The following is a 17967-nucleotide window of genomic DNA, read 5'->3' on the forward strand; positions in this document are numbered from 1 at the left end:
GCTATTTGCTCATTCATGGTGGTGGTGCATGTTCGAGGATTTGGGGTAGGTTTTTCGGACTTATCTCCCCGTTGGGCAATCGGATATTTCTGGGAAATCTGAAGGAAAATATGCCGGATTGGAGGGTTTGGTTTTGTGAATGGTCTTGAGGCAGGAGCTCTGAGAACCACTCCTGTAGCCCAGTGATTTGGGACTCAGAGCCAGCTTCCTCTGAGTATGGTCTTGATCTTGTGCCCAGTTCTAATAACTGTGCTCTTCTTCTCCCCATCCTCCCCACGTCTGTCCCCATTTTCTTGGCCAACCACTTAGCTCATTGCCATGATGAGCCATGACCGTGGTCGTGTAGAGTAGGGCCCTTGTTCTGCCTACTAGAATAGATTCTTCCCAGGAGCTCCTTCTGCCCCTGTTGAAATCCTCCCTGGGCTCTGCCTACAGTTGTCGGATTTAACAAATAAAAACAGAGGATGTTTAATTAAATTTGAATTTCAACACACCAAGAATACACCATTTACAATCCATATGTCCCAAATACTGCACATCCGTATTTGATCTGGCCATTCTAACCTGCCCTTTGTCTAGAGTCCTCCCCACTGCACTGAGCAGAGCTTGTTCCAGATCTCTCTAGTACTGTGTAAGCTGCCACATCTGGCTACAGTCAAGCCTGCATCTGGTTGTTTTCTGCGATCGCTGCCTATCTAGCAAAGCAAGGCGTGGCTCTCAGAGTGATGGTGAGGCGTCAGTGGAAAGGGCACCAGGCATCCTTCCTTTGACAATGTTGCGTACCTCAGCCACGAAGAGCCTGTCTGGTCATAACACCCTTGGCTTGCCTTTGATGGGGTTGAATTCTTCATGTATAATGCGCAAAACATCTAGTCACCAAGAGGGCCTTTAAAACAATTTTATTATTGGAATGATGTGCTCAGCACATAACTTCCCTTTGATACCTCTTCTAGGCGCTCCCTGCAATCGTATTATGGCACTGGAGTCACATAGAACCTTTGATCAATGAGCTTTACTAAGTGATCTAATTCAAACTTATGAAATCCATTACCGGGCATAAGGGCAAGCTTCAATACCCTCATTTTATAGACGAGGAAACTAGAAACAAATCATTTCCATTCTACTAAGAGCTAATTTGCAGCTGTGTCAGGGATCAATAAGTAAATGAACTATGAATTTCAGACAGATAATATCGGATCTGGTTGATATGTTGACATATTTTTGCCACTGAAATGAGATGAGCTGTCAGTGTGGGGACCTCTGATGCCGGGGACCCCTGAAAAGAGATGTGAGCCTCAACTTCATGACTCAAACAAAGGAGGCAGCACCTTGACGTCAACTCCTTGAATATGACATTTTTGAACAAAGCTGAAAGTTAGTTTATTTCAAACAAAATTTATTTAAACCAGATTAAAGCACAGCAAAAGTTTACTTTAATGTGATTTGATCAATATCAAATTATACTTTTGGCGGACATATTATGTTGAATCTCTCCATAGGGAGCTCTTGGCAAAGAACTGTGATGTATTTGTCTCTATTCTCTGTTTACCTGCCATTTTCCCCATTGGCAAATAATATGTATATATTTTTGAATTGGCTGCATAAGAAACACAAGGAGATAATAAATGTGTCTAAGGCAGTGCTTCTCCTTCCCGCCTACTTTTGGCTGTGTTCTTCAGGATTCTTAGAGGTTAATTCTGCTAATTAGCAGCAACTTCTCTCATACTGAAATTGAGCCCAGTGGTTCAATATATTTCCACTACCAAAGACCGACAATATTTTTCACCAGACCTGGTTAAGTAGCAATGTAATTTCAAAATTCATCTTATCTTTGTGGAACGGATTGCGGGGAGAAGTTAGTCTCCTTCCGTTCCCAAGCAGTTATGGAACTGGAACTGCACTGATAAGAAAGCTGGAGGTCTTTTTCTTTTCTTTCCTTGCAAAAGCCATTAGGGGAGTCTGTAGTCTTTTGTCAACCAACACTTGTCCAGGGACCTCATTTCAACTTAGGTGAAATGCCCTGTGATTTGGCTGGATCTTTTCTTTCTTGAAGAGAATCACGATGATGAAGGAATTGAGAATATAAATTGGGCCCTTGGAGTCTTTGAAATAAACATCACCTAAACGGTCCTGTATGGCCACAGCTTGGTTTTCAGTCCAAGGCCCCCGGGATGCTCATACTGCTCAGGAACAGTGTGTAAAGAAGTGCATTTTTCTCTCCTTGCACGGATAGGACCGTCAATATTTGCCTTTTAGGGCAGATCTGTCTGGTGTCCTGGTGGGGTTATGGGAGGAGAGGAATTTGTGAGTTCTGGATTTTTAGCTTCTATACACTCGGCAGGATGTTTGTTTTTCTTTTTCAAGCTTTCTGAATGGCTGGAACCAATCAAATTTTAAAACTATCCAGGAAGAAGACTAATTTTAAGACATAGGCAATAGAGGTATTTTTTCCCCCTGTGTTTTGAATGCATTCCTATCCCCTCATTAAACACTATCCAAAGAGACCCAGAAGGCAGGGTCCAGGAGGAGGAGCTGCTTAATGCGGTTGTAATGAGGACACATTGCAGTTTGCTTTTTTTTTTTTTTTCTCTGCCTATTCCAGAACTCATGGCTTAATGGAATAAAGTATATTTGAGCTCAAGCTCTCAAATAACTTAAAGATATTTCCTAGTGTGTGCTTAAGAGTCTAGTAATTCTGCTTCTAAACACCTGCATGACCTTGTACCCACTGTGGAATGAATATCAGCTCTTTTTTTTTAAGATTTATTTATTTATTTATTTATTTGGCAGAGATCACAAGTAGACAGAGAGGGCAGGCAGAGAGAGAGAGAGAGAGAGTGAGAGAGAGAGGAAGGGAAGCAGGCTCCCCGCTGAGCAGAGAGCCCAATGTGGAGCTCGATCCCAGGACGCTGGGATCATGACCTGAGCCGAAAGCAGAGACTTTAACCCACTGAGCCACCCAGGTGCCCCTATATTTTGTTTTAGCTAAGAATTAAGGAGAAGAGCTAACTTTGGGTTTCTTGATGATATTTTATTTTTAAAAAAGATTTTATTTATTTATTTGTCAGAGAGAGTGAGCACAGGCAGAGGGAGAAGCAGGCTCTCCACTGAGCAAGGGGCCTGATGTGGGACTCAAGTTGTGAAATCGGGTGTGTATTTTATACTTACTGAGCATATCAGTTTGGACCAACCCCAATTCAAGTGCTCAGCAGCCTCGTGTGGCTTGCAGTGGCCACTGAATTTGACTGTGCGCCTCTGCAAAATCTTTTTAGCAAAGTCAGTTTAGCACTTTACATATTTCAAAAATGATGAGAATCAGAAAGGCTATTCATGCATCCACACAAAAATTTCTCAGTGTCAGTAGCTCTGTTTCTGACATAACTGAATTGGATTAATGGCTGCCATATAACCTGTTCAAATGATGTCCCCTGGCCGGTACGGTGACACATTCTCGAAGAGTAGTTTCCTTACAATTTTGTCATTTTTTCTAAAAGTTAGAATGGAGCAGACCTTCAGATGACACTAAATCTCCTTGAGAAAAGTGAATGTCTTCAAGGAATGTCACAGAATAAGACAGAACTAGGTCACTAAGGAATTCGCTAAGTGTGGGCCACTATGGACTTTTCCAAGCTTGTAGCATCTGAGGGCAGGGCTGGCCAATTTAGGAGGTCTACACTGCTCTGTATTCTGTTCTGAGCCAGGCAGTAATGTATCTGTCAACAAACATTTAGTAAGGACCTTTTTAAAATTATTCATTGAAAAATTGCTGATACGTGCTCATCGAAAAACAGCAACTAACACATTCAATGATTCTGAGCTGTATGTAGTAACAAGTGACGATTCCTTCAGTTTTTACCCTAGTTTCAGAGATAACCACTGTTAAAAATTAGGTTTCTATTCTCCCAGATCTTTATCTATATGACTACGTCTATGTGTGTGTCTGTCTGCTATCTAAAAATTCTAAAAATTCTCTTGCACAGAAATGGATAACCCCACACATGTTGTTCTGGAGCCCCTCTCTTTTTAGTATAAGAAATCAGTAACTTCCTGTGTATCATTCATATATATATATATATACATATATATATCATTCATATATATATCATTCATATATATACATATATATCATATATATGATACACAGGAAGTTACTGATTATATATATATGATACATATATATATATGATACATATATATATATAATCTGTAATGGCTACATAGTACATAGGCTTTTTTTTTTTTTAAGATTTTATTTATTTATTTGACAGGCAGAGATCACAAGTAGGTAGAGAGGCAGGCAAAGAGAGAGAGGAGAAAGCAGTCTCCCCTTGGAGCAGAGAGCCCGATGTGGGGCTCGATCCCAGGACCCTGGGACCATGACCTGAGCCGAAGGCAGAGGCTTTAACCCACTGAGCCATCCAGGCGCCCCAGTACATAGGCTATTGATGGATATACAAGTTGTTTCGAATTTCTGCTACCACAGACTTCTGCAAGGTGCATGCTTGCCCATCTGTAATTGCACACTTGTACATTTATGCCTGACAGAGTTCTAAGAACTGAGATAGCAGGGTGAAAGGCATGTATATCTTAAAAATATTTTTTTAAAGGATTTTACTTATTTATTTACTTACTTAGAGAAAGAGTGTGTGTGCATGGGGAGGGGCGGTTGGGGGAGAGGGACAAACAGACTGTATCTTGTGTGCAGAGTCCATCTTGGGGTTCGATCTCACCACCCTGAGATCACCACCCTGAGATCAAGACCTGAGCAGAAACCAAGAGCCGGGTGCTAACCCACTGAGCCACCCAGGTACCCCTGCTCATCTTAAATTTTGACAAATACTGCCAAACTGCTTAACAGCCTGACGGAAAGACCTTTTGTCTTGACTTCATCTGGATGAATGTTCCTGTTACAGGAAACTGGCCAGCCTTCCAGAAGAACAAGCTGTTTTTATTCTCCACCATAAAACGGATCTTATATTTTCATCGATTAATACGTATGGCTTCAATTGGTAATAACATTGTTCTGCTTTATAGCTTTTCAGATAGGTAGCAAACCCAGAGAACATCAGGTACCCTGGATTTTTTTTTTTTTTAAATTTAAGTTATTGACATTCCTTTGGTGATTCACAAATGCCAGAAAATAAATGCCATGCTCCCTGGGACCTAAATGCCATGCTCACCACGGGTTTGGGATTCAGGAACTGATCTTTCAAGAAAACATAGTATGGGGTGATGACTCACTCACCCCAGGGTAGCTGTCCTCTAGCTCTGTCCTTTAGAGGAAGCACTACCGTGGGTCTGCTAGTACTTTTCCTCCCTCTCCAAGAATTTCCTTAAGAAGGGACGCAGGTGCCAAGGTCAGCCTCGCCACTCTCTTCTGGGGAGGGCCCTGCCACGGTCCGTAGTGCGCGGCAGGTCGCTGGCACGGGATGAGCCCGCACAGCCTGGAACCGAGCAGCCGCAGCCGCTGCGATCCACAGGGCAGCCTGAAAGTTGAGTTTCAGCTTGGGAGGTTACAAGTGCATCTTGTTGTTTATAGCGAAAAACCGAAGCCCACTACCCTCCCCCCGCCCCCATCTCTCCTCCCGGAGCCCGCCACAGGACCGAGGCGCGGTGTGGATGGAGCGGAGAGCAGACCCAGGTGGGGCGATGCTGGTGAAAGGGGAGGAGCAGGAGGAGGAGGAGGAGGAGCAGGAGGAGGAGGAGGAGGCACGGTTTCCCTTGGCAGCTCCGCGCGCGCTGCGGCAGTGGCAACAGGAGCGCCGAGTACCAGTTGCTCAACACTTTATCAGTTTGCCCTGCTCGCTCTTCCCTCTTCAGGGAATTTCCATTTTGAGGGTACAGCTCCACAGCCGAGAGGTGCGGTGGGCGGGGCCTCGGCGTGTCCAGGGCGGGAAATCAAGGGGTGGGGGGTGCCGCCCCGGGTGGGAATAAGACGGGCCCCGGGCTGGCTCGCGTCTGTCCCCTTCCCCTCTCGCAGGGGCGGGACCCACCGTTCGGTGCGGGAGACCCGGAGAGGGGTGTGCTTGTGGTGGCGGCGGCTCCTGGCTGGGGCTGGGGGGGGTCCCTTGTCCCCTCGGAGCACCCAGACTGCCGAGCAGGAGGGCGGGGGTCGCGGCGGCGGCCCCGCGCGGCCCGGACCCTGGGTGCCGGGGGGGTGTGTTCCCCCACTGGGCCCCGGGCCCCCGGCGGTTGCCATGGTGACGCAGGGTCGGCGGCGCGGCGCAGTGGAAACAAAGCGGCCCGCCCGCTCCTCGCGCGAGCTCCTCCTCCGCCGGCGCCTCCCTCCCCTCCCTGGCCCCGCCGCCGCCGCCGCCGCTGCCGCCGCTGCCGGAGCGGCTCCCGGCCCCGCGCCCGCCGCCACCGCCGCCGCGGGCCAGGTAAGGCGAGGGCGCCCGCGGCCGTGGAGGGCTCGGGAGGGGCGCTCGGGGGTGGGGGGCCGCCCGCCGGGCCGGGTCGCTCCCGGGTCTCCGAGGGGCGCGTCCCCGCCGGGCTCCGGCCGGCTGGGCCCCCGACGCCGCCGCCACGCGGGGGCCTCTGCCCCGCCGGCGCCTCCCGCCCGGCCGCCCGCCGCCCGGGGACGGCGCCGCCGGGGAACGGGCGCGCTGCGGCCGGCGGGGCGGGCTGAGCCTCGGCAGGCGGGCGCTCGGCCGGGGTTTTCGACGGGCTGCCCTGCGCGGGGCTGCCCCGAGCGGCGGTGCGCTGGGGGCCGGCGGCGCCCACCGCGCGGCTCTCCTTTGGTTTGGTTTGGCGCGTTCGGCTGGCTTTGGGGCGGGGGGGCGGGATTTCCCTTTGGACTCGCCTGTGTCCTAGTTGATCCTCTTGGAGGACGGGATGGGGAGGCTCGCAGGGGGAGGAAGCGAGACGTTTTTTAGTCCCGGAAAGTGAGCCCGTACTTAGGTGCCTGGGACCCAAGCGTTCTGGTGCTTCTGAAGTTCGTGTGCATTTTGAACACAGTCACCTTTCTCTTTGGAAGGTGTAGTTACACCTGTAACGGGATGGGAAGGGTAGCCCGGGCTTCCCATCCAGCAACACCAGAGTTAACAGGAGGACCAGTGCTTTGGGGGTTAGGTGCTTGGCCCCGGTGTCATTGCTATTGTTTCTGGAAGGTATTGTGTTCTTGCTTTAAGGAGATGCAAAATGCTTTGCGTTTTTCCGTGTAAGGAAGCGGCAGTCTTGAGCACCTCAGGAGGCACGTAGCTGGGCGGTGTTTGCACCTGTGTTTTGAGGGCAGGGAGAGGGTTAAGATGCTGTTGCCAAGGGCGTTTGGGTGCTGGCTGGGGAATTGCTCAAGTTCTTGGTGCCTCCGTCTGAACGGCCCCAAGCCTTGCCGTCATTTCATGGTACTTAGTTTGTTGCAGACACAAAGAATGAATACCATTGCAAAGACTATTTTGTACCTCTTTAGATAACATGTGTGATAATGTGGAAGACAGCAGTATTCATTTTCAGACACAGAGCTCATCAGTCCAGAAGGAAATAATGTATTAGTACTATTTGTTTTAATTGGCGAGAGATGTGGGTTGGTAACTGGAAAATGATTCAACTAATTAAATTGTATTCCCAATTGAATAAAATAATACATAAGTTGGAATAGGCCAGTCAGAGAATGTTCTATGGAATGCGAGAAAGAAGGTTTTTGCCTAAAGGTAGTTCGTGAAAAGAAACCAGTGGCACGGATCATTTAGAATTGCAGTTAAGTTGATTAGAATTATGGCTATTAAAGCTACTTGAGGTGTCAGGCATAAAGTGATTATCTAATATTCCTCTTCTTTCTTTTGGGATTTCAACACCTGTTAGCCTGCTGATTACCAGATTTCTAAGTCAGTTTGTATTTGCTGGCAATTTTAAATAATGCCAATTCATAAGAAGATTGTATTGAAAACTAAAAAATGAAGTTGCAACAACAGTTTCCAGATTATTTCACAATGGGATTTGTTTTTAAACTGATTTTACCTGTAGAGTGAGTCACAGATGCTCTGCTAAATAGTCTTTGAGGGCGATAATGAAATGGTACATTGATTAAAACGAAGTAGATCTGTTTTGAGAAGGTAACCAGGAGAGAAAATAAGTATTTTCTCATTCAAGCATGAAGGCAATCAGAGTATTGAAGCCTAGGCATGTTATATAGGCGCAGAATGTAGTTTCATGTCTTGTAGTAAAAATAATGATTTTGTGCTCGGAGGTACCAAGAATACAGCTTTGTTCACGTATTTGTCAGCAAATCCAGCATTCAGGTGCAAGGACTCTGGATCCTCTTTGCAGCCGGATGGAACCCTCGCTCTGGGTTCCAGCCTCAACATTTACGTTGTGGTCCTTAGTTTGTATTCCGAAGGAGGGAGGTATCCAAGGTTAATTCAGCACAATAAGGACTCATGTGTCACCTTTGCTACTCAAGGCACAAGATTCAATAGAGTTTGGCATTTTTATTCATTCATTCATTTTTTTTTAAAGAGTTCGGCATTTTTAAAGCTGTCTCTCTTCCCAAAAAATAAAGTCAATAAACATCAGGGTTAAACAGTTAAGGGACTACAGGCACCGCTTTGTAGTTTATTATGAAAGTTCTGAAGCATGAAATGGAGCTTTCATCAGTGCATTAAGGAACAATAATTTGGCATGTTTATATATGTTGCTAGAATTCTGGGGCATGTGCATACCCCAAAATGAAAGAAAAAAAGTACTTGTCATCTCCTCAGTAGCTAGCTCCCTAGGACACGCAAAGGAAAAGTGTGCTTTATGGCCTTGATTTAGATTAGCCACCTGGTGGAAATTGGGAATAGCACAGCCATCCTCAGGTGTGAAAACTAGTTGTCTCCCTGGCCTTTTCACAGTAGCGGGACTCTTCTCCAGAATTCCTAGGCTCAAGACTCTTAATTTTATGAAGTGAAGCTAGTCCTCGTTTTTGGGATAAGTTATAAAATATGGTCTGATAATTGTAATCACAGCCATTATTCTACCGGAAGCATCCTGCAACTTCACTTATCAAGCCTGTCCACAGATGGAAAATGAGCCCAGAAACATTCTCGGTCAAGTTAGGAGTCACATTATACCCGTGTCGTTGAAAGTCTGTTGTTCTGTAACCGCGTGAGCAAGCTGGCAGGGGCAGCAGAAGGCCACCAAAGACTTTATTGGCTGTTTCTGGGTCAGCGTTCTCTGGCAGTTTCTAGTTGCCCTGTGCTAACATGCTGACTGGTTGGTACCTTGGCATTGAGTACCATGTGCTGTGGCCTTTATAAAAGTCTATTTGTGAAGGATGATAGTTTTTTTTAATGATTTCTTCATTACTAAAGCCCTTAGGCATGGATTTGTAGTTGGGGAGAGGAATATGCCCCTGAGACCTGGAGGAAAAATGCTATAAATATAAGGTTAACCAACCTGTTGTGCAGGGCGGTATTGATCATAATGATGGCGCTGAGACAAGGCATGGGAGGCACATGGCAGTGGTGACAGGAAGGGATGTTTTGTGACATGGATTATTAATAGTGAACGATGGAGATTGGGGAATGTTTGCCAGGCATATGTTTTATTTTTTGTGCTCCCAATTAACATGAAGTTAGATGTCTTAACCATTTGGTAGAGCACAAATACTTGGGGGGGGGTGCTATATATATTTATACTGTCTGGCACTTGATGGGAGTGTTTTTAAGTACAGTTCAAGGTCAGTGATTGATTTCCTTACCTGTCAGTTTTTGGTAGCAATTATATAGTGCAGTATTAATCGTCAGTCAACGAATGTTTATCTGGTGTTTCCTTCTGTATATTTTGTATTGCTTGATCGAAGTTATCTGAGCTCTAGGGGTGAGGAATTACTTGTTTCCAACTATTGTGATTATTTCTTGTATTTTATCTCTAAATCGTGATGAACAAAATCCAAATACTTTCCTTGGGCCTAGTTTTCAACCATCTTTTTTCTTATGGGAAAAAGTTAATTCCTTAATCTTCTTAAATAATTTTATATCCCCAGAGTGTTAAAAAAATATGATTTGGTTAGTTTGTTATTCAACCAGAAGAATACTGGAAACTTAGTTTATAGTAGTGTGCATTAAGAAAAAAATGCAACACATGTTACGGTCTCACATTTTGGACATTTGCGTAGATGTATGATGAATAGGAAAATTTGGGGTTCTGGAGGGTGAGGAATTGTGTATTTCCCTAAGTGTCTTCCATTAGATCACTGCTTCTTTACCTTATAATCAGCTGAAGTGAAAACCAAAGGACCGAGAAGTGGAGGTTTTCAGTGACTTAACAGATATTAGGGAGTTTAATACATCCTGAAAGTTTGCAGGGGTTTGATGCTCCAGGGGACAGGAGGGAGAAAAAAAAAAAAAAAGACTCTGATGGCATTAATAATCTCTTTATCACTCTATGGTCCAAACTCCTGAAGAGATTACGCGAGGCCTCTTTCCTTGGTTTTCCGAGGTTGGCCCCTCCTGCATTAGAGATGCCAGTCCTTTTCTCCCCACTGACCTAAAAGTGACTCCTTTGAACTGTGGCTAAGTGCACTTTGAATAGTATAAACCACAGATTAACTATGTGTTTGCCTAACATATTTGATGTGTTTACATGAGAAATTGTGTTTCTAAGGATCAGTCCATTATGAACCTTCTTCCCTTTCTGATAACCATAGTCGGCCAACGGAGACATGGCATTTTCCACAATTTTATCACTCTGTGACATGTCAGACATAATTATGTTGAAGAACAGATGCTTACTCAAAGTCTTGAATTGTAAATCTACACTAAAAGGTTTCTGTGTGGTCTTATTGGCATTTCCTCTCGTTACATATGGCTTCCGCAGACCTTGTTTAGTGTGACTGCGGTTGCGTCTTTTTTCTGTCAATCAATCAAAACCCTCACGAGAGCTTCCTATGAGCCAGGCCCTTTCCTTTGCACTGCACAACTACTGGCTTATTTAATGCTCACAAGAACCCGAGGAGGGAAGTACTTTTGTGATCTCCAGTTTAAGACAGAGAAAACTGATGTGATCATTTTTGTTGTATTAAGCTAAAGGTACACAAAACATACCAGAATCCTAGTGTGTGTGTGTGTGTGTGTGTGTGTGTGTGTGTGTGTGTTTATGTTTATGTGAAGGAATGCAGGGAGCTTTTTTAATTAGGTCACTGATATGTGTATGTATATGTTTGTATAATAGTATAGAAATAATGATGCTCATTGTTATGGCACTTGGACATTTTTTTCTCATTTTAATGATGAGAAACGAAGCCTAAAATATTAAAACAAGAAGGATTTCTTCGTAGCATATTGTGACATGTTCCAGTGTTTTTTTTCTGTATGCAGAATCTACAGTAGAGCCAGCCGGCTCAGTAGGTAGAGCACATGACTCTTGATCTTGGGGTTGTGAGTTCCAGCCCCATGCTGGGTGGAGAAATTACTTAAAAATAATATCTTAAAAAAAAAAAGAAACTAGAATAGATTGATTTCCAAAAATGATGCTTTCTGAAGAGAGCTTTCACTTATTATTTGTATTCAATATTAACAGAATCCGTATTTCCTATGGTGTTAATTTGTTGTATACGTTAAGTATGTCTTTAAATGGTTGTCTCTTTTGCATTGCCTTTTGTGGGCTTGCCTCAGTCTGGTCTTACCTGTTTTTTCCTTAGCTTACTTCTTGCCCTAAGGATTAGATTTCTGGGTATACCTTTTAAAAAAAACCAAAACCAAAACAAGTTGATATGTTTTGTTGAAAAATACTTGTATCTCTTTCTTTGTGCTAGACTGTAAGCTTCTGAAGAACAAGAACCATGGGGGCGCCTGGGTGGCTCAGTGGGTTAAGCCTCTGCCTTTGGCTCAGGTCATCATTCCAGGGTCCTGGGATCGAGCCCCGCATTGGGCTCTCTGCTCAGCAGGAAGCCTGTTCCTCCTCACTCGCTCTCTGCCTGCCTCTCTGCCTACTTGTCATCTCTCTCTATCAAATAAATAAATAAAATCTTAAAAAAAAAAAAGAACAAGAACCATGTCTTACTCATTTGAAAAGATAAGGTAGGTACAAGTATGCTTTTCTTAATTGAATACTTTAAAAGATTTTTTTATGTGATATAAAATCACTACATTTTACTCTAGTTGCAAAGTCAGTAGTGAGGGCTTAAAAAATCAATGTTAGGGGCTTAGGAAACTGACTCAAGTTTAATGTATCATTAGGGCACTATAAAATTAATTTGAGATTTTATTTGAAACACAACATTAGAAATCACATCACAGTTCTGTTTTAACTTACTTGGATTTCTGATATTCATGTCTCAAAGATTATATATAAAAAGCATAAAAAGATAGTAGCTAGCTTGTTGTAGAAGTACAGGGTGTTATATGTAAGTGTGGAATCACTACATTGTACGCTGGAAACTAACATTATACTATACGTTAACAACAGGAATTGAAATAAAACTTAAAAAATAATAGCTAATTTAATTTTATTCTAGCAATTATGAATAAACTTTTGATTCTGCTCAATGAGCAAAAAATGGATCTTCAAATATTTTCAGAATGTTTGTTCTTATAATAATTTGAGTTCTTATAATAATTTGCCCCTCCCCACTCCATTTAAAGTGATTAAGACTGATTAAGCATTTTAACTTCAGTGGTTTTTTTTTTTTTTTAAGATTTTATTTATTTATTTGAGAAAGAGAGTGCGCGCCTGTGGGCCAAAGTGAGTCCAGGAGCAGAGCGAGAGGGACAGGAGACTCCCTGCAGAGCAAGGAGCCCAAAAAAGGGGTTGGGAGGGAGGATCAATCCCAGGACCCTGGGACCATGACCTGAGCTGAAGGCAGCTGCTTACCCCACTGAGCCACCCAGGCACCCCTCAGTGGTCTTTTCTTATTTAAAGAACATGAAAAGTAAGAGTAAGGGACAGGTGTCCATAAAAGCAAGGACTGAAGCAGAGTTCTATAGGTTCTTTGAATGAGTATTATAGTAGCTCCCATTTATTGTGCACTGACTTGGTGCCCGGTAGTCTATCAGTAGAGTTGGTGAATTTAAAAACGTGATTCATGTGAATAAATCACAGTTTGAAGTTGACCAAAATTAATTTGCTGATTATGGTCAAAGACCATTTCCTAGTGCCTCGAAGATGCTTTTCCCTGGAGGATGCTTTGGGAAGAGAGGCCACTGAGGACTGCAGGCTGGGCAGGTTCCGGACGGTGCGTGTGGTCCATTAGAGGAAGAGGGGGGTCCTCAGGGGAAAACCAAGAACATTACACCCTTGCTTGTGCGTGCCTTGCAGACACCAGGTGGGGTGAGTTCTTTCTCTCCATCTGTTTTTAGAATTAAAACCAAAATTAAATGGAGTTATCTTCTATCCCCTGAATTTATTTTATTTTATGAAATGAAAAATCACTCCGTACACATCGTATACCCAAGGATGGATGCCTCGGGGGTCAGAGCCACACGGTCTTTGTCCCATAGGGAGAGGTCCTTGTCCTAGGATGCTGGAGGTCTGGATGAAGTTAGAAGCCTTGATCTTTGAACTCACCGAACCTGCTGTGGTTGCCAGACCTTAGCGCTGTTTGCTTTGCTGAGACTGCTCTTTCTCCAAGGAGTTGTGTGCCTTACTCCCTGTTTGTTTCAGGTCTGTGCTCTGATGTTACCAGAGTGGCCCTCCCTAAGCACACTGTGCAAAATTGTAACGTTTATCTCCAGTCCAGGCTCTCTCTGCTCTCTCCATTCTCTGTTCTTTCCCACAGCTCTGTTACCACCTGGCATGTCATGTAAATTAACAAAAAGTATGTATCTGTCTTACTCTTCCATTGTATAAAATTCCATAAAGACCCTTGCTCTTCTTTTTTTTTTTAATTTTTGAAGATTTTTAATTTTTTGCTACTGTCTTCTTAGCCTCTAGAATGATGTCTGGAACATAGTAAGTGCTCAATAAACACTTCTTGAATGAATAAGATAATTTTGTATGATCGTTGCCTGTTTCCAGCAGAAGGTACCAATTTTAGCAAAAGTCTGGAATATTATAACGGAGTTTTAGATTTCCGTAGTTAAGCCTCTGCCTGCTTGATGTGGTCAAATGATTGTCTCTCTAACTTAGTAAGTGATCCCAGAGAAAAGCACAGAAAATACCATCCTCTATTCTAGTAAACCGATCGAAATTATTGATTTGGTGAAACTTGAGACCTCTATAATCGTTAAGACAAGAATATTTCCATGGCAGAGACTTTCTCAAATGGGTGGAGAGCTTTTTAATAATACCTTTATATTTTCATTGTTTTGTTGAAGGCTTAAAAAAATGTACTGTATAGTTCCCTTCTATTTTCAAAGGCTTTGTAAAAATGAATATAAACCATTTGGAGATAATTTTTGAACCTTGCTAATGTTAATATGAATTGGAATTTCTTTTCTTTTAAGGATTTTGTTTATTTATTTGATAGAGACAGCAAGAGAGAAAATACAGGAGGGTGGGGTGGGGGTGGTGGGAGAGGGAGAGGCAGGCTTTCCACTGAGCTAGCAGCCCCATATGGGGCTTGATCCCAGGTCTTTGGGAAGGCAGACACTTGACGACTGAGGCACCCAGGCACCCCTGAATTAGAATTTCTTATGTACAATTTTAGGTCTAAGAAATAAAAGGTAAATGGTAAGTCCACTGCTCCATAAGCTTGAATTAGCAGTTTGCTTATAGATATTCAAATACTAATGGTAATAATAAGCATTTTAAAAGACAGGGCTTCCCAAGAGCTGGAGGGTACAAAATCAAGTCAGTCTAATAGTTTTCTGATTTATCTATTTTTTGGGGGGAGGGTGGCATTGCCAAGTTGTGCTTTAGCAAAGGTTTTCATTGTCTCAATCAGTGACAAATGGGCAGGACTGTAGAAACTACAGAACAGTTCCCCATTCCCTGGGATTTAAGATGTTCTGCCATTTGTTGTATCTGATGCATCTTTGTCACTTATGAAGGTTTTCTTTTTGAGCTTGTATCCATGCTTCTGAGAAGGCAAATAGACATAGTGAAGATCATTAAGTCAGCTCTCAGGAGCCCAAAGATGGAAATGAAATCTGACGTGCACCTGCACAGTACCTTCCCCGCAGGGACGCCAAGACCCCAGGCTTCCTGGTAGTCAGATCAGGGCTGGAACATTGGCTTTGCCCTTTGTGTCTTGCAAGGGGTACAGGTCTCTGGGTCGAAAAATAACGAGATTTAACTCTACCTCCAAAGTCAGGGCTGAGATTGACTAATTCAGAGAATGTGGGGAACAGATACATTTGTTGGGATAAGGTAGGAAGTTCTTCCAACAGACAGATGGTGATGGTATGAAATTAAATTTAAGGAGCACAGTAAACAACTCTTTCTGTTCAGACTCTGGTTTGCGTAGTTCTGAAACTGTCAACCCTGCGCTTAGCCATTAACAAATGTATCCATTTGCACAGTACCTTTACCCGGGTAAAATAGATGGCACATGTACCAGCGAGAGCCCAGGAGCTAGGAGACCTGAACTGCAAGGGGCTGTGGTGCCATCACCTTGCAGGGTTGTTGTAAGGACACGTGATGGATGGATGGATGCAGGTGCAGCACACAGATGACAGATAAAAAACACTTAATAAAGGCAGCCCACGGGTGCCTGGGTGGCTCAGTGGGTTAAGCCTCTGCCTTTGGCTCAGATCGTGATCTCAGGGTCCTGGGATTGAGCCCCGCATCCCTGCTCACTAGGGAACCTGCTTCTACCTCTGCCTGCTGCTCTCCCTGATTGAGCTCTCTCTCTCTCTCTCTCTCTCTCTCTCTCTGGTAAATAAGGAAAGTAAAATCTTAAAAAAAAGAAAAAAATAACCATTTACTCGTGCAACATATTAAGATGTCAGACATACTATAGTGTCAGTAATATTTTAATGAATAGAATAAGGATTTCTTATTAAACTAAATCTACAAATAAATTTTCATCAGTTGATGTGCATTATAAAACATTTTTCATGTAGCAGTTTTTTTTTTTTTTAAAGATGGAACAATCTCTTGAAAGGATAGAAAATAAGAATGGATATGATTGAATTGTGGGATTTAGGTTAAATATGTTATAGTAGCTTCTTTTCTAAAATTATTACTAATTGGGGCCCGTGGGTGGCTCAGTCAGTTAAGTGTCTACCTTCAGCTCAGTTCATGATCCCAGGGTCCTGGGATCGAGCTTCTACATCAGGCTCCCTGCTCAGCCGGAAGACTGCTGCTCCCTTTCCCTCTGCCTGCAGCTCTGCCTGCAGCTCTGCCTGCTTGCGCTTCTTGCTCTCTCTCAAATAAATAAAACCTTTAAGAAAATAGAACTGTTACTAATTGAATACATTTTTTATACTTTATTTCGTTTGATTATTATGAAATAATTTTTTAGTGATTTTAAAATAAAGATTTTATTTATTTATTTGAGAGAGAGAGAGAGTGAGTGCACAGGCAGGGGAAGGGGCAGAGGGAGAGGGAGAAGCAGACTCCCTACTGAACAGGAACCGGATGTGGGGCTTGATCCCAGGACCCCAGGATCGAGGCCTGAGCTCGCCTAAGGCAAGTGAGTGAATGCTACCTTAGATTAGGAGGCAAGATAACATTTAAGCTGTGATCTGAGTGACAAAGGGAGCCTTTATCAGGAGCAGAGCAATTTCAGACAGAAGGAACAAGTGCAAAGGCCCTGAGGTAGAGAGAAAGCGGGAGAATGGTATGAGATGATGTCAGAGAGAAATGGAGTGGCGAGATTGCTCAAGGTTTTGTAATTCCTGGCAAGGACTGGGTTTTATTCTATGTGCCCTGGGAAACAGTTGTAGGACTTTTTCCGAGGTAGCAGTTAGGGAAATGGGAAAAATTTGGTTTACATTTAGAAATATTCGTGCACATAGAGGTTGGATCATGGATGAGCAAGACTGGTAGCAGGCAGAATGATTAGGAGCCCAGGTGAGATGTGGTGTACTTATTACAATTGTAATTTTACATTTTTTTTTTGTGCTTATTTGGTTGATATTGCCCTCATTAGACTGTAAGCTTCATGAGGAAAGAGACAATTTTTTTTTTGGAGTTGTATTTCCAGTGTTTAGCCAGAGCCTGGTAGCATATGGGCACTCAGTGACCTAGTACTTGAGTAACTAGGTAAGGATTATGAGAAATGAATAAGATGTAGTCCATTTATGTTGACAGAATGATTCAGTGTTTTTCCGATATTACGCATGGAAGATTGAGGTACACACCATGGCCAAGGAAATTGTTACGGAAAAAAATCCGTGAGGTCATAATATCAAGGTCTTTTTTCAGATATTCAGGTTAGTGTTGTCAGCCCTTGACTCTTACTCTGATAGTGAAACTGACAAGCCACATGTTAGTGAGTGGAAGGTATTTTCACAAGGAATCTGTGAGAACATTTGGTAGTCAAAAATGATAACATGTGAGGGGCGCCTGGGTGGCTCAGTGGGTTAAAGCCTCTGCTTTCGGCTCAGGTCATGATCCCAGGGTCCTGGGTTCGAGCCCCACATCGGGCTCTCTGCTCAGCAGGGAGCCTGCTTCCTCCTCTCTCTCTCTGCCTGCCTCTCTGCCTACTTGTGATCTCTGTCAAATAAATAAATAAAATCTTAAAAAAAATGATAACACGTGAGTTATAACCAACCATATGATATCACTGAAACCACTGAGGTTGTTAGGATCTTTTCATTGTGGTAATTTATGTGTACAAAAGTCACTCTGAATATCTTACACTGAGTGTCCACCAAAGATATTTTAAAACATTTAATTAGAAAAAATCAGACACAGGACTGTGATTGATTTAAGACCAACATCACTTACTGTAATAGGGCATTGGAAATGAACCAGGATACGAATTTATGCAGTGTTGGTATGGAGCTAGCAACATAACAGATTAAGTGTTTTCTCTTCTCCTGTCTTTATAGACAATGATGGAAGAGTTTGAAAGCTTTAAACAATTTTACTCAGACAGTGGGACACATAATTAGGAAGAGCTTAAAGCGTTTTAGAGCTCTAATTTATATCTGGACGGAG

The 17967-nt window shown here is 43.4% G+C and overlaps 2 protein-coding genes across 2 annotated transcripts in view; one reads left to right on the forward strand and one right to left on the reverse strand.

Moving 5' to 3' along the window:
* Positions 1 to 5287: 5287 nt before the first annotated feature.
* Positions 5288 to 10677, reverse strand: LOC116589437 (proline-rich protein 2-like). Its single transcript, XM_032341381.1, has 3 exons — positions 10564 to 10677; positions 6311 to 6843; positions 5288 to 5486 (listed from the first exon to the last, which is right to left on the reverse strand). Exons 1-3 carry the CDS (start codon positions 10675 to 10677, stop codon positions 5288 to 5290), a joined length of 846 nt encoding a protein of 281 aa, XP_032197272.1.
* The window catches only part of RNF182 (ring finger protein 182), a 62789-nt gene continuing 50649 nt past the window's right edge, over positions 5828 to 17967 (forward strand). The window contains exon 1 of the mRNA XM_032341150.1: positions 5828 to 5859. The gene's annotated coding sequence lies outside the window, so the exon portion shown is untranslated. The remainder of the gene's footprint in view (positions 5860 to 17967) is intronic.

The sequence above is a fragment of the Mustela erminea genome, chromosome 4 (genome assembly GCF_009829155.1).
Source record: "Mustela erminea isolate mMusErm1 chromosome 4, mMusErm1.Pri, whole genome shotgun sequence".
Classification (NCBI taxonomy): domain Eukaryota; kingdom Metazoa; phylum Chordata; class Mammalia; order Carnivora; family Mustelidae; genus Mustela; species Mustela erminea.

What these genes read in the sequence shown, in the direction of transcription:
- LOC116589437 (XM_032341381.1), bottom strand. Translation starts at nt 10,677, where the DNA reads ATGTCACAGAGTGATAAAATTGTGGAAAATGCCATGTCTCCGTTGGCC. An exon ending in TTAGAAACACAATTTCTCAT is followed by an intron (nt 6,844 to 10,563) that starts GTAAACACATCA and finishes TCCCCCTGCGAG; the next exon opens with CCTCCCCATCCCGTCCTCCA. An exon ending in CAGCGGCGGCAGCGGCGGCG is followed by an intron (nt 5,487 to 6,310) that starts GCGGCGGCGGGG and finishes CTCAACTTTCAG; the next exon opens with GCTGCCCTGTGGATCGCAGC.